Source organism: Corvus cornix, chromosome 10 (genome assembly GCF_000738735.6).
Source record: "Corvus cornix cornix isolate S_Up_H32 chromosome 10, ASM73873v5, whole genome shotgun sequence".
In the NCBI taxonomy this organism is placed as follows: domain Eukaryota; kingdom Metazoa; phylum Chordata; class Aves; order Passeriformes; family Corvidae; genus Corvus; species Corvus cornix.
The window spans coordinates 19169705-19184966 of NC_046340.1; the positions used below are offsets into that span (position 1 = coordinate 19169705).

At 48.9% G+C, this 15262-nt stretch overlaps 1 protein-coding gene across 1 annotated transcript in view; it reads right to left on the minus strand.

Moving 5' to 3' along the window:
* The window catches only part of NEO1 (neogenin 1), a 168061-nt gene that overhangs the window by 13264 nt on the left and 139535 nt on the right, over positions 1–15262 (minus strand). The window contains 7 exon segments of the mRNA XM_039557898.1: positions 373–441; positions 3930–3962; positions 4561–4755; positions 7477–7584; positions 10139–10277; positions 13466–13689; positions 14715–14810. Coding sequence (XP_039413832.1) covers positions 373–441; positions 3930–3962; positions 4561–4755; positions 7477–7584; positions 10139–10277; positions 13466–13689; positions 14715–14810 — 864 coding nt within the window.

A 15262-nucleotide genomic window follows, 5' to 3' on the forward strand; every position in this document is an offset into this window, starting at 1 on the left:
GGTCACCTGGCTCCAAAGGAAACCCTTTATCCAACACTAGGGAGCATTCTCTGAGGACAGGGCATCCCAACACACAGCACTGACCAGAAAAAGGAGCAGAGGAGTCTTTTCCTTCCTCATCTGCTCCTACAGAATTGACTTCCCACTCCAGCAGCCATTTCACACCAGGCTGGGAGCAGCTCTGGGTATGGAAATGCCACAGGAGTTCCCAGCTGCAGCAGGGACACCACGGTAGGAGTGTGGCAGGATTTTCTGAGTGGAACAGGGATCATCCCACAGAGCAGAAGCTCTGGAACTGCTGCTGGAGTATTCCCTGGCTGACACCAAACTGGAACCAAACTGGGCCATGGAGAAGCTTTGCCCCACACTCACCTCCCAGCGGGGGTTTGTAGTCTGGGCCCAAGTCCATGGGACGACTCCCCTTCCCGGCAGATCCCGAGGCTGGAAAGGTTGGACACAGTGGAATTTTACACACACAGACACAATTCAGCATCTCTGAGTCCTCCTTTAGAACATCCCCAAGCCCCCAGGAGCAGATTTTCCCTCCTTTTCTGTCCCTACACCACAGTCTGGCTTTGCACAGCACCCCTTTCTCCAAGGAAAGAGCCATTTCTCCAAAGGAGCTCTTTAATAGTTTCCCAGTTATTATTTTGCTAATTAAGCTCAGGAGCCTCTCCTAATTTCCTTTTAAAAATGATAATAAAGCCCATTTGAAGTAAGGCACAGGCCCATGTTGAGGCAAATGGCTTTGCCACACTTGCACTGACAGTTCATCACCCTGGAACAGGAATTATCCGGGTGTCTTTTCCTAACACCCAACTCCAGCAGCTGCGGGAGCCTGGAAATGGCTGGAGGATCCCAAGCACAGTAAATGTAACATTAAGGCCCTGCCTAGCCATAAAAACCCGCTTTCAGCTCCTCCCCATTCTCTCCTGCGCACCACAAGTGCCAACAAAGCACCACAAAAACGGTTTTGATAAAACCTGAGAAACCATCAGTTAGTTACACCCAAACCTGGTCCTTCCACTCTGTGTTTTCATTAAAAGGCACTAATGCAAAATTAATGACAAAACACTGGAGCAGGGGAAACATTCAGCAACGGTGCAAAGAACAATATTCCTCTGGTTACAGAACCCAGAATATTTGGCACATTTTCACACCGTTCTACTAAAAAACCCCTCCAAAAGCTCAGGCAGTGTGGCAGTTTCAGAGTCAGGAGAAGGATTTTTTCAGTTAACAATGCCCTTTAATCAGGTAGTACTAAGTGTTAAAGGATGTGTAACAAATGGAAACTGAAGCTCAAGCGAGAGCCTGTGAATTGGTCCCTGAAATAAAGCAAAATGGCAAAGCCAGGCAGGGGCAGGGGCAGGGGCAGGGGCAGGGGCTGAACCTGGGGAGGGGAACAAGGAGAACGTTCTGTGTGTGCAGAGAGCAGCTGGAGCCTGCAGTGATGGAAAGGAAGCACTGCAGGACAATGGGACATGGAAAGGACCCAGGGACCTGCCAGGATGGAGGGGACACGGCCCCAGCATTCCCTTTTTGGGGACCAATAATCCTGCAGCAGCAGAGACAGACTGGAACAGCATCAAACAGTTTGTGTTTCATGTATCTGTGTCTGTCTGGCCTGGAAAGCCGCCCTGGAAAGGTGAGAACCCCCAGCCAGAGTCTCTGAACCCCTGAGCCTGGCGCTGAGGAGCTGCTCCAGACAGAGGAGCTGTGGGAGAGGGGGGAACATGAAGAACCAGCAATATTTTAGGAGGGCAATCAGACACCCTGAGCATTTCTAGTGGAGCAGCTGCAGCCCTAACGCAGGTGAGGTGATGGAAAAGGGGATGGAGAGGAGATGGCACGCACTTTGCATCCACCCTTCTGTTTCATGGAAAACAGGTATTTTCAAAAAGCTAAATGTCAGCCCATACACGTGGCTGGTAACAGTAACTATGCAGATATATAAGAGAGATCTATAAAATATACTGGGTTTAGGCCTCCAGGAAACGTCTGGCAGAGTGCTGTGCAATGCTTTGTTAAAACAGCACCATAAAAAACCCATGTGGCACCTATTAACAAAATTAACAACAAATTAACTGATAAGAATGAGAATTATTCACGAGGAATGTTTCCAATGAGTTCTGCAAGGACCTGTGCTTGGCCAAGTGCAGCTCAATATCCTGAACAACATCATGAAAGAGAAGGGAATAACTGCCCTGAGGTCAGCAGGGGACATAAAATCAGGGGTAGGCAAGAGAGAGACAATGCACAATGATCCTCATGGAACCCAGGTCCTCCCTGACAAATTCAGGATGAAATTTAGGTACCCAGCCAAGGTGTTTCTCAGGATCCAACTCCTAAACCCACAGTTTAAACCTTTTAAATAAATTCCAGGGAGCCCCATCTCTTACTCACTGCGACCTATTTTCAGGAACAGTTTAAGACAGCATTTGCTGGAATTGTTTTCCATTCAGCCTGTGAACCTCCACGTTACAATCTATCCAGACAGAACATTTGCACTGTGGGTGACTTCAGGATGGGTTTACTTGATCAGAGACCTTAATCTCTGCCTTAGGACAAGGCCAGTGCAACCACCTGAGAGCAACAGGCCCCGAGCTCTGACCAAGCTCTCTGCTCCAGAAGGGGGTGGGAAAACAGAATCGTGTGCCGAGTTCAGAAGGAAAACATTGAAGCAGGAAAAGAGAGAAAAGGACAGAACCATTCAGATCCCATTCAGTTTTGCTCCCAGCTCCCAGTAACTTTCTGGCTCTTTCCTGCAGGTCCCAGTCTGGCAGCTCAGTGATGCTGTCACAGGGCAGCTCCTCAGCTCCTCTCCTGCACTTCCTCTGCCTTCCCCTTTCCCACATTTCAGCTACTGCCATGATTTCAACTTTCCCAGTGTCCTTACAGGAATTCTCAAACAAAACCCTTGGCTTTGAAGACTTATAAATAATAGGAAGTGATAAAAACTGATCATTACTAGGAGAACGTGCTACTTTAGGATGGGACAGTGGCTGAAATGGGGTTGGAATGGGGAGAAACAGAAAGCAGCAACTTTCACCTAAACCCTGTAACCGTCTCCGATTCCCTCCCGCTGCAGACACTGGAGCATCTGCTTCCCATACCTCAGCCCCACCTCCAGGACACCAGGATGGGGATCAACTTACTCCCTGACTGCCCCTGCTACCAGCATTACCTGGCACAGAGTAAAAGCACATTTAATAAATTGCTCCAAGAACCAGGCTGAGGAGCCAAGAGAGGAGCAGCTCCCTCAGAGCCCCTTTAGGATCTCTTTAATTGCATGTCTAAGCTGTTTGCCAATGGCCTTTTTAACTCATCCCTTCAGATTAATTCTCCCCTTTTTATGGGGCTTGTAGGTTATTTGGAAGAAAGCAAGAAGAGCCCTGGGACATCCACCTTCTAATTCGATGTAGGAAGCTCAGAGCTCCCATTTTTCAAGCAAACATTTTAAAACCTTAAGGCTTTTAGGAGCCAGTGCTGGGCTCCTCAGGAGAGTCTGGGCTCCAAATGAGCTGACAGGCAGAATCTCTCCTGCACAGAGCTTTCCAGGGCTTCCCTGCCTTTATTATGGAATGAATCCTCACAAGCAGCACTTGTGCTAACCAGAATCCCTTTGATCTTCCACCCCCTCGTACGTGGGCAGGGCTGGATGGGCATCACTGGCTCCAAAGCCATTCCCACAGAAGGATTCAGCGCTGGCACAACCCCCACAGCCCTTCCTGGGACACCTCCACAGAGAGCCCTTTCCATCCTACCACCCAGGCCCAGGACTCCCAGCTCTCCCCTGGCAGCACAGCAGGAGCTCGCCCGCTCCCAGTTGGAGCAGCAGGACCCTGTTGCACTGAGAAAATGTCACAGCACATGGACAGCAAAGCAGAACGGTGAGGGATGGAGACAGAGAAATGTGGCTGTTCATTTACCTTGATCATTGGGCATTTTATCTGAGGACTCAGCTTAGTGGGGCAAGCACAGGGAGGAAAAAACAAGAGACACATCACAAGGCTTGAAGGAGTGAGACAGAATTCCAAGTTTCCCACAGCACAGGGTACAGCTCTTGATTCTCAGCACTAAAGCTCATGTGGAGAAGTGTCCAAGGCCAGGCTGGACAGGGCTTGGAGCAACCCGGGCTGGTGCAGGTGTCCCTGCCCATGGATGGGCTGTAAGGTCCCTCCCAACCCAATTCTATGATAAGATTCTATGACAATAAACTCGTAACTTTGTTTTCCCAAGCTCTCTCACATTTTACTCTTTACTATGTGCCCATCACCATCAGCTCCTGAGTTAGGGGCCTGTTGCACCATCTCGTTCCCAGGCACACAGGACCTGGCCTTTCACCGCAGCCACCCCGGGTTTGTAACACCTGAGCGGCCCAAAGGCCCCCCAGGCACTGTGCAACAGCCAGTGAACCCAAGAGCTGAGCTCCAGCCACAGGGATCCATTCCACACAAGCCAAGCCCATGGAAAATGTCCCTCCACAGCCCCTGCCTTTCCCAGGAGCACAGCCCGTGCTCCTCACCCCCACTGCCCCGCGGGGCCGCAGGGCCAGGGTACCTTTGGGGGTGCGGAACTGCACGGCCTCGGACATGGGCCCCATCCCCTTGGAGTTGCGGGCCTGGATCTTGAAGAAGTAGGGGGTGTCCAGGGTGAGCTCCTGGATCTGGTGCGTGAGCCTGTTGCCCACCACGGGCTCGATGACCCAGTCGTGGATCTCGGCGTTGACGTCCGTGCTGTAGTAGATGATGTACCCTGGGCAGGGGAAGGGGACAGTTCCAGGCACGCAGGGACAGCGAGCCACAGCACCCCATGGGAAATGTTCTGCTTGCCAGGGAAACCACCAGGGACTTCCCGAGTGTGCTCTGACTTTGGCAAACACTGAAACCATGTTCGAGTATCAGCCAGCCCTCCCATCTTCCCTCTGAACTGCTCAAAATAGATGGTAAGAGAAAAAAGCCACTTAAAATATCAAGGGTATTTCTGTTCCCTGAGCATGGACAAATTCCTATTTCCATCCCTTTACCTATTCATAGAACAAATAAAGTAAAATAAAATAAAGCTGCCATTATCAAAACATCCTCAAAGAATTAATATGATATTATTTAAATTACGTTAAAACAATAAAACGTTCTTGTGCACAGCTAAACAACTGGTGTTTATAATGATTTCATTATTTTTCAGTGTATTTACAAAGGCAACAAGAATCTGAAGAGAACTGAGGCTGCCCTGCACATCCCAGAAAAAAAGGCATGGGAAGAGTTTATGATTTGTTATTAAAATACACTGAAATCACAGATCACTACGCAGTAAAACCTTTATAACTTTTTTAGATAAGAAACATAGATCAGCATAAAATAAATACTTGAACCTCTATATATTTATATACACATAGAAATAAATACCTGAATCTATATTTAATATACATATTGTATATAATAATGCACTTGATATATTTTTATATATTGTTTATATATTTGTATCATTATTTATATTTATATCTAGGTTCAAGTATTTATTTTACATGTAACATATATAGAAATATAAATTTTTAAATAACTATATATCTTTTATGTATATATGTTATGTATCTATATATCTGTAATATTTATACAGATAGATATGAAGTGATGCCAAAAGCAATATAACAGTCTAGAGGCACAAGTACTGAATTAACTTCGGAGTGTCCTAATTAGTCAGCAGCTCTAACGATGCCCAAGCGTGTGGGACCCAGGCTGGCCCAGCTCAGCATTCCATGCCCATCCCATCCCCAGCCAGGGAGACTGGAGCTGGAAAGCTGAGCATTCCATGGACGGGGGGGGCATGGAATGACATCACCACTCGGAATTCTGGCATCACCGACAGCACAGAGTGAGTTAATGAGGAACTAATTAGTGCCGGGCTCTCGGCTGGAAGGGGCTGTTCCCACCAGAGGGCACTCGGGCCCCACGTCCCAAAAACTGCTTGGGCCCTGGGAAAGGGGAGCTGGGGATGGGCACTGGGGATGGGCACTGGGAAAGGGGAGCTGGGGTGGGCTCTGGGAAAGGGGGAGCTGGGGATGGGCATGGGGATGGCACTGGGAAAGGGGAGCTGGGGATGGCACTGGGATGGGCACTGGGAAGGGAGCTGGGGATGGGCTCTGGGAAAGGGGAGCTGGGGATGGGCACTGGGGATGGGCACTGGGAATGGGTACTGGGGATGGGCACTGGGGATGGGCACTGGGAATGGGAACTGGGAATGGGCAAAGGGGAACTGGGGATGGGCACTGGGGATGGGCACTGGGAAAGGGGAGCTGGGGATGGGCTCTGGAAAGGGGAGCTGGGGATGGGCCAAAGGGGAGCTGGGGATGGCACTAGGAAAGGGGAGCTGGGGATGGGCACTGGGAAAGGGGAGCTGGGGATGGGCACTGGGAAAGGGGAGCTGGGAAAGGGGAGCTGGAGATGGGCACTGGGGATGGGCACTGGGGAAGGGGAGCTGGTTCCTGCTACACTCAGGCTTAGCCCTGAATTACCATTTTAGTTTATTTTTAAGCTGTTAACTGCAGCTTATGCAAAAGCTGACAAATACTGAACAGTTCTGTTCCAAGGGTTTCCTTCCCTGCAAGAGGGTTTTGGAGCTGGACAATGGGACAATTTTGCCAGCCCTGTGCAGGCAAATGCTGCTCTCTGTAGTTGCCTCCCCTCCCTCGGCTGTGCCCCAGTGTGAGACATTTGTGCCCCTCACTGGCAGCCAAATCCCTCCACCAAAGGCTCCTGTGTCTCCAGTCAACCCTCCCTTCCCACGGGGAGGAAATGTTTTGCTGCCTTTTCCCAGTGATTTAATCAGTTTTAGTCTCCTGTCCGGAGCCTGGGCTCCAGTCCTGCCCCATCAGGTGGTGGCCCAGGTTTGATTCTGCACCGTGGTTAATTCTGAGCTCAGACCCAAAACCAGACACTGCAAACAACATGCTATTAAAATCTCATTTCAGCTTTAAACAAACTAAAATTGAAATGGATTATTTCAGAAAGCCCTTCCAAATGGGAATCTAAACAGAAATTATAGAAGGGAATCAGTAATTATTACTTTCTGAAAAGTCATTTATCCTACGTGGCAGTGATGCAGTTAAAGGCAAATAACAGTTCACTCCTAATGGTTCTGTCAGGGGAATAAGAAACTGCCCTAAAATCTGTTCTGTGACACAAAAATGCCACAAAGATGTCAAAGAGCACTGGGATGGCTTCTCCTAAATAAACCTCTGACAGGCCAAGGAACTGGGGACAATTGCTGGAGACCTGCTACTAGAACAGCACAAGCAAAGGTTATGGAGATATTTAAACTTTCAACTGGACTTCTGATTCCACTTCCATTTCCCACCGCAGTTCGTTTAGACTGGAATGCATTCTGATGAGGAACAGAAGTAAATAAGGAATGGGAGCTACTGCAGAGATTGGCAGAGCAGCCGTGGGCAGCCCCAGAGCCGGGTCCCTCGTGCCCCACCTGTGATTTTGCCGTTGGCCTCGGAGGGCGGCTGCCAGTTGACGATGATGGTGCGGGGTTTGCCCTCCTTGCTCACCACGGTCACGTCCTTGGGGGGCGAGGTTGGCACTGGAACACAAACCCAGAGTGTCAGCAATGGCTGCCCTGGCGCACTGGAGGAACACCCACCTCAGGGCCCTGGATTCTCATCTGATGCGGAACACAATTAGATCTGGGTTATCTATCCTCTTTCATAAATCCCCCCCTCCTGTGGTGTCTCAGTGATTTGCTCCCTCACTGGCCAATGCCATCCAGTGTCAGCACCTCCTTCCCATATTGAGTTCCCCCTTCCCAGAGCACTTCTGGCACCAGATGTGATCCATGACTGAGCATCCTCAAAAGCCTGGACAACCACCTGGGGCCAGGGACTTCTCACCTGAGTTTCTTCAGTCATCAGAAAAATCACAGAAACTTGTGAAAGATACATTTCTGTAGGCAGGCATCTGAAATACATCCCTTTTCCAGGTTTATGCTGGGACTGAGACCCAGCAGTGCCCAATTGCACTTAAATCCCAATCAGCAAAGTAAATCCACCAGCACCTTAGAATTATACCAGCCTGGAATGGTTTGGGTGGGAAGGGACCTTAAATAGCCCATCCCATTCCACCCCCTGCCATGGGCAGGGACACCTTTCACTGTCCCAGGGTGCTCAGGGCCCCGTCCAGCCTGGCCTGGGGCACTGCCAGGGATCCAGGGGCAGCCACAGCTGCTCTGGGGAACAATCTCTGGGCAAACCTGTAATGGCTGATGGACCTTCTGAAGAATGATTTGTAATTTGGAAGGAATCTGCACCACAGAGGTGTTCCAAGTGCAGAAGTATTTGCTGAGCACAACTGGCCAACCTTTTGCCTTGGGTTACCAGAGAGCAGCACTGAGGGAAAGAAGGGGGGGGAGAGTTTTCTTCTCCCACCAGCCTATCCTGACAAAAATTCAGGAAATGGCACAAATTGCTCCAGCAGAAAACTGGAAGCTTGCTGTGAACTGGAACTTCCAGAGGGCACTGACCATCCCTGCAGTGCCACATCCTGAAATCCAGGAGGTTTCTGAGGGGGCACCCTGCAGTAAATCCACCTTGGGTATTTAATACAACCACAGCAACATGGGACTTCCTGCACTTCCAGAGCTTTATGTGACCTATTAGAAATCCATCCATAAATCCTCTGGGATGGCCAGCAGTTATCCCTGTGACAAAGAGCTGGAAACCAGGGACAGCCAAAGCCCCGAAATTATTGTAACTATTGCCCCAAATATGTAAAAGCAGGATTCAGAGGAAACAAAAAGAAAAAATCAGGAGTAGCCCACAGGAGACCAGGAATTCACAGACAAGACATAGCCCAGAATTCTGTGTTTTCCTTTTAGGAGCAAGTCCTACACAACTGCTCATGAGTATCCCAAAATAATGAGCCACTCACTCAGGAATTTGGCTAGCACTATAAATCACAAGATCTGCTATGAGAAAATATATTTAGCCTTTTAAAAAAAAATTCTATTTTAAATTCTCTCCTTAGTTCCCCAGCCTTTGGGTCACTTTTGCAAATATTCCTTACAACCACTTCAACCTGACCCTATTTAAATGCACTGAGCCCTCCTGCACTGTGCCCTTGCTCAGGGGCTTTGTGAGTGTCAAATTCCCTTAAAAACTTCATTTGTGCAACTTTTACAGCCCCTGCATTCAGAGCAGAGCTATGGCTGAGGATTGAACGTGTGTCAGCAGAAATACCAAATGGAGCGTTTCATGTGGGCTGGGAATAGTGGGATGGGAGAGGAGCCCCAGCCCAGAGCTTGGCCCCACATCATGGAATTCCCACCCAAAACCACGACAGTGTTTTCAAAAGCAACTGAAGCTCACTGGGACTTCAGAGTAAGTTCAGAGAGTTCAGATTTTATCCTGGGTTTGCTTTATCTTAAGCAGAAATTACAGAATTTCTATGATAGAAAATCTGGAAGATCTCGCTAATTCTCTGCATGTTTGATTGTTTGGCTGTATTTTAATTTAGCAGGAGAACTCCGGGCTCATTTGGATGGGCTTTTTGTCCTCCACAGTCCATCTGAAGAGAAACCTAAGCATAATAAGCAGTAAATTTAATTGCTCAAAGTTCATTTAACACTGCGGCATCAGAGGAGCTAATGAGGGGCAGGTTGGGGAGAGGGCCTGGCCCTCACAGTCACTCCCTGGGCCTGGGTTTTTCCTGGCAGCTACAAACCCTCCTCTGTTCTGCACTGGACAGGAATTTAGGGCTCATTTGGATGTCTTAATTCCTGCTGTGATTTTTTTGTCTTCACTTGCCTCACGCACCTTCTCACTCAGTAACAATTATCATCATATTTAATTATTATTTGCTGAAGTGTTTTCTTTGTATTTGCTGTTAATGTGCTTTTTGTGAGACTTTCCTCTCTCCTGCCCATGAACTGTGGTACATTATTCATGACTTGCCTGTAATTTGATGTAAATTCTCCTGCAATCATCCCTCGGAATTTTGAAGTATGTTGTTGTTTTTTAATCAGAATTTCTGGCTGAACTATTCAGACCCCCCCAGCAAGTGCTAATCAGCAGAACCATTCCAGAAACAGGGAGGCGCGGTTCCTTTAGGAATATCCCAGCCCTTCCAGAGCCCAGGAGTACCTAATTCAAAGGTTGTCCCATGTGCTGTCATGCTCCAGGTGCTGGATCTCCTGCCCTTGGTCACCATCACCGAGAACTCGTAGAGGGTGTTTGGCTTCAGCCCCGTTACCAGATAGCTCAGAGTGGTGGCATTTGCAGTCTGAAAGGAAAACCAGGGTCAGCACTTCCCACACCCCAGCCCACGTGTTCCCAGCATTTCCATAACCCCAGGCATTAATTTGGGGCTGGTTCTTCTCTGTCATGCAGATTCATTAACCAAATATCAACGTTTATCCTCCGCTAGAAATTCTGCAATCAGCAGGAGCACTTAACTGCATCAATTAGAAATGAAAAAAGCCAATACAAGGTCCAGGGCCCACTTGCTATGCAGTGGTTAAATGCCTGTTTACCTGGGGGCTCATTTACAGCATTTCATTAACTCCTCGGGCTGGGGAAAACAGAAAGCACAGCAAGGAACAGCCCTGCTTGGCACCTGGAGCTGCCTCCCACATTCCTGCTGGAATTTCCAGTGCAACCTTAAATGTAATGAACAGTCAGCTAAAGATACACTTGTGAGACTTGAAGAGAAGGAAGCTTTACTAATAGGTAGATTGTTTTCAGAAAAAATGGTTATTTAGGGTCACACAAGGAAACCACACATAGCTCATAGCGGAATTTGTAGCTCAGCATTTATAAAGATCTGGTTTTTGTTATAAATGGCTTCAGCACCAACAGGATGTACTGGAGGCCCATGGAAAAGAAGGAAAGCTGTATTTACAGATATGTATATTCCTCACCTTGACCTGCAGTGCTGTGAACACGGAATTAAAGAGTTGTTTCAGGGTTTGACAGGGCCATACAACAACTGGAACAGCCACTGCCTCCAGACACCACCTGCTGCAGCTGATTTATTGCCAAGGGAAAGGCACCTTTCCTGAAGGCTCCAGCAGTGAAAAGAAACCCTGAGATCTCCAATATCTTTATACCTTTTTTCTTCCAAGGGATGGAAGTTCAGGGAATGGTGATCCAAGGGATGGCAGTGATTTGTGGCCAGGGCTTTGCTGTCTGTGGCCAGACAACAAACAGTCATAAAATGAATTAAAATGAAATCCTCTGTTTGGTACACACTCAGTGCAGTTTGGAGTGGGTGGGACTGCGACACAGCTGGAATGGGCACAGCTCCCTGGGGAAGGAGGGGAGTGCAGGCCTCACTTGGAGGGACAGAATGATAAGTCCAAGGCAGGAACTTTTCCCTCCCACTTGGCATTACCAGCTGCCTTACCCCAAAAAGCTCTTCCTCCCTGGCATGCCTGTGGGAATTCCCAGCAGAATTTAAGCATTCCAATATTTGTATTGTTTGATGTGGCAGCTGGGCTCCTTTTACAAGTGAAAGTTCTGCTTTCCACCTCTGGCTTTGAACCTTGGGATCTTTTCGTTTTCCTGCGCATCCCAGTGAGTGTAAATGACACATCAGAGCCCCCCTGGAGTGTCAGACTCCACAATTTAACACCACGTTATCATTTCTAAGATCTCAGCCTCTCCCATGGTACCAACCCCTGCTCACCAGCTAGAAATAAGCTCCATAAATATTAACCTGAACAATTTGTTTCCCTTTTATGCAGTCCTAAAAGATCCAAGGTTTAATATTTTCATTGATCCCTGATGGATCCCAGGTAGCTGCAGGACAAACCCACACACCAATAAGGGGGCCTTGCAAAACTGCTCCATGTTCGTGCAGAGACACAGTTCCAAGCCCAGGAGCTGCATCCCATCTGTTCCTGTGTTTCCAGGCTCAGACTGGCACAATCCTGCACCATCTGAGGAAAACAAGGTTCCTTGGGGAGGAAGCGCTCGTGTCGGGAGCACACAGCCTCTTCCTCAGGAGTTTGTGTCAGGACAGGAACAGGGCAAAGGCAGAACACCTCAGTGAATGGCCTCAACCCCCAGTTTAGGGATGAGGGAGGAGGCAGATGCAGCTCTGGATCCTGCAGAGGTGCCACAGGATTTCTGTGCCCAAGGCTGTGGGACAGGGACACTCCAAAGCCTGGGGATGCAGCGAGCAGGAGCTGCAGTGAGGTTACCACAGCCTGACTGGGAGCCAAGCACCTCCCTGAGAGGGTCTGACCTCCTGAGAAACATCCAACAGAGCAGGAGAGGATTTCCAATGGAAACAAGGGAAGAAAAGCAGGATGTGAGTTCTCCAGACACCACAGGTTACACGTGATCAGAGCAAATACCTCAAACTTCTCTCCTTCAGGCAAATCCTTTCTACAATTTTGGGTAATTTTAAACCATATTTCATCAATCTGTGTTGGTTTTGGTCACAGTAAAACTTGTTGCTCACTGACCACCAGCACCAGAACAGCGGGAATGTTTAATTTACTATTTTATTCCATCTTCTATTTTATTTCATTCTTTTGAGCAATTAGCTAAAGAAACTGCAGCTGTATTTAAACCACTCCTGAGACATCCTCTGCACATGACTCAGGAATGTGGCTCAGCAGTAACTTGCCTTTAGAGGAGGAATACACACATATTTACATCTTTTCATTTCCATAAAGAAAAGATCTGGATTATAACAAGCTGGCTCTGCAGGAGCATAAAGGGAGCTCCACTGGCTGGGTATTTTAACAACCAGTTCCTCTGAGCCTCGTTGCAAACGTGAAATTTGCAGTCAGCAGCTTTGAGCCCTCCAGGTAACTCTGAAAATTAATAAAAAAATCCAACCAACCACCAAACCAAACCCCAAATCCAGTCTCCAAATCAAAACAGATGAAAATGGAGGAAGGCAGGGATATCATAAAGTTTCTGCTGTGTATTTTGCATCCAGTCAGCTCCCAAAGGAAAGGTTCGCTATCAGCTTTGCACAACTGAAAAGGTTGTAAAGGAAACTTCAAACTATCGGGGTGAATCTGTTTTCCCTGCATGGGTCAGTGAGGGGCCCCAGTCACACACACCTTGCAGTGCTTTAGGGGCTCTCCAGAGGGGAGCCCACACCTCCCACCCCAAGGGATCGGGGCAGGGGAAGCTCCAAATCATCACTGTGTCCACAGAACAGAACAACTCTGGAAATTTCTGTTCCTTCCCTGAAGCAGCTCTTCCATCCACTCCCACAACAGCCCAGCTCCAGCTCCTTCCCACAGGAGACACACAAGGAACTGCTCCCACCAGACCCAGAGCAATTCTGCCCCTCCAAGGCCCCCGGGCTCATCCCGACAGCGTTCCCTCAGCCGTGCCTCCCCCTGGGAGTGCACCTGGAGGAATCCTGCCCCTCCAAGGAGCCCAGCAGCATTCCCAGAGCTGTGCCTGCCCCTGCCTGGGCTGGGGAGCTCCTGTGGGACTCAGTACCTTGTACTTGGTGTTGGCAGGGATGTTGGTTTTCCAGCGGACGGTGTAGAACCGCGCGTCCGTGATCTTCTGGTTCTTGGGCAGGGAGTTGTCTGCCCAAGTGATCCGGATGGTGTCATGGCTCAGGATGGAAGCCTGAACTCCCACCGGGGGCATCATGGGAGACGGATCTGGCACTGGAGTGTATGGAGCATTAATAACAAACAAATCAACCTCGGAAGTGTCTGGGCAATCCATGGGGGAAAGGCCGTGGTTTATAATTAAAAAGGGAGGAGGTGGCATTTTAATGTCAACCAAAACAAAAAAGGAGGGATGCAGAGAAGTGCAATGAGATGGAAGGTGAGGAATGGAGAGAGAGAGAGAAAAGCCAGAGTTAATAGGTGACATCAGACCGGGCAATAACATCACTCTTGCATCGTCCTCCCTCCTCCAGACAGTAAGACAATACATCCCTGCTGGCACATCCCTAATTAGTGCCCAGGGCACTCAGCCATGGCCTGGGAACCCCAAACACTCAGTCACTGTGACTTCATCTGTCTGGAGTGTCCACTGAGTCCTCTCCCAGAACACAACGAGGAGGACACAGAGCTGGAGCTCTGGATGGGCAAGTGCCACTTCCCAAACACACACGGGCCTCCCGAAAGGCACCTTCAAAGGAAGGGTCCGAGTGAGAGACAAACTCGCAGTAACTGTGGAACTGCAATTCCAGCATCCTCTGGACAATCTCCAAGGATTCCAGCTCATCAGGACTAACCCCAAGTGTTGCACCTCCACCAAACTCCTGGGGGGTGTCAGCAGGCTGGGAGGGAGCCCAGTGAGCCTCCAGGTGAGCATGGTGACAGCTCACCTGCACAAGCCTCTGCTTAAACTCTTTTCTTTATGGATTACAAGGCCAAAATAAAAACTGCCCAGACCTTGTTCAGTGTGAGTGACAACAGAGGGAGGCTGATACAAAGCAAACACAGGCATCACTGAGTTCAAAACCCTCAGTGAGAAAGACAACAGCCCCCCAGCTCAGGGCCTTTAGAACCGCACCCACGTGGCTGTGCTCAGGTAAGGGGAACATCTGGAGTAAGAACATCCATTAGTAGTTGTCAGGTGAGTTTGGGATTTACAAATGAGCCCAGTTTAGGTGGTTTATCGGGAACGTGTGAGGCCAAGCAGTGACAGGGACAGAGAGCACGGGATGCACTGACAACCAGGACCTTGCACTGCCCCCAGCCCATCCCAGCTGCTGGGCAGGACTCACCGGAGTGGGGCCGGGTCACGGCGCTCTCGTACAGGGGGATCCCTTCCCCCACATTGTTGAAGGCCTTCAGGGTTATCACATAGTGGGAGCTGGGGTCTGAAAGGGAAAAGAAATCAGCACAACCAATGAATCCTGGTTTCTACTTCTCCATACCCTCTTTGTTCAGCATTTTAGTTTTGAACTGGAATACATGAAATAAGTAGATTTGAACTGAGAAAGTCTTCACACAGACCTTCTGTTCATGGGCACAGAATCCCAGACTGGTTTGGGTTGGAAGGGACCTTAAAGCCCCTCTCATTCCACCCCCTGCCTGGACAGGGATACCACAGCTCAGGTCTGTAGTCACAGCAACTCCACCTTTAAGCACAGCCAAATTAGGAGCAAGAAAAACAATTTAAAAGGAACAAAACCAAAATGACTCAAAAAACCTCCGATTTGATGGAATTCCCAATCTTGCTCTTTCTCTCACTTTCAGACTATTTTACCTCCCACAGAGAGTTCTGTGGAGGGGTGAATCTTCATTTTCCTTTTAAAGGAGCCGCCAGTGA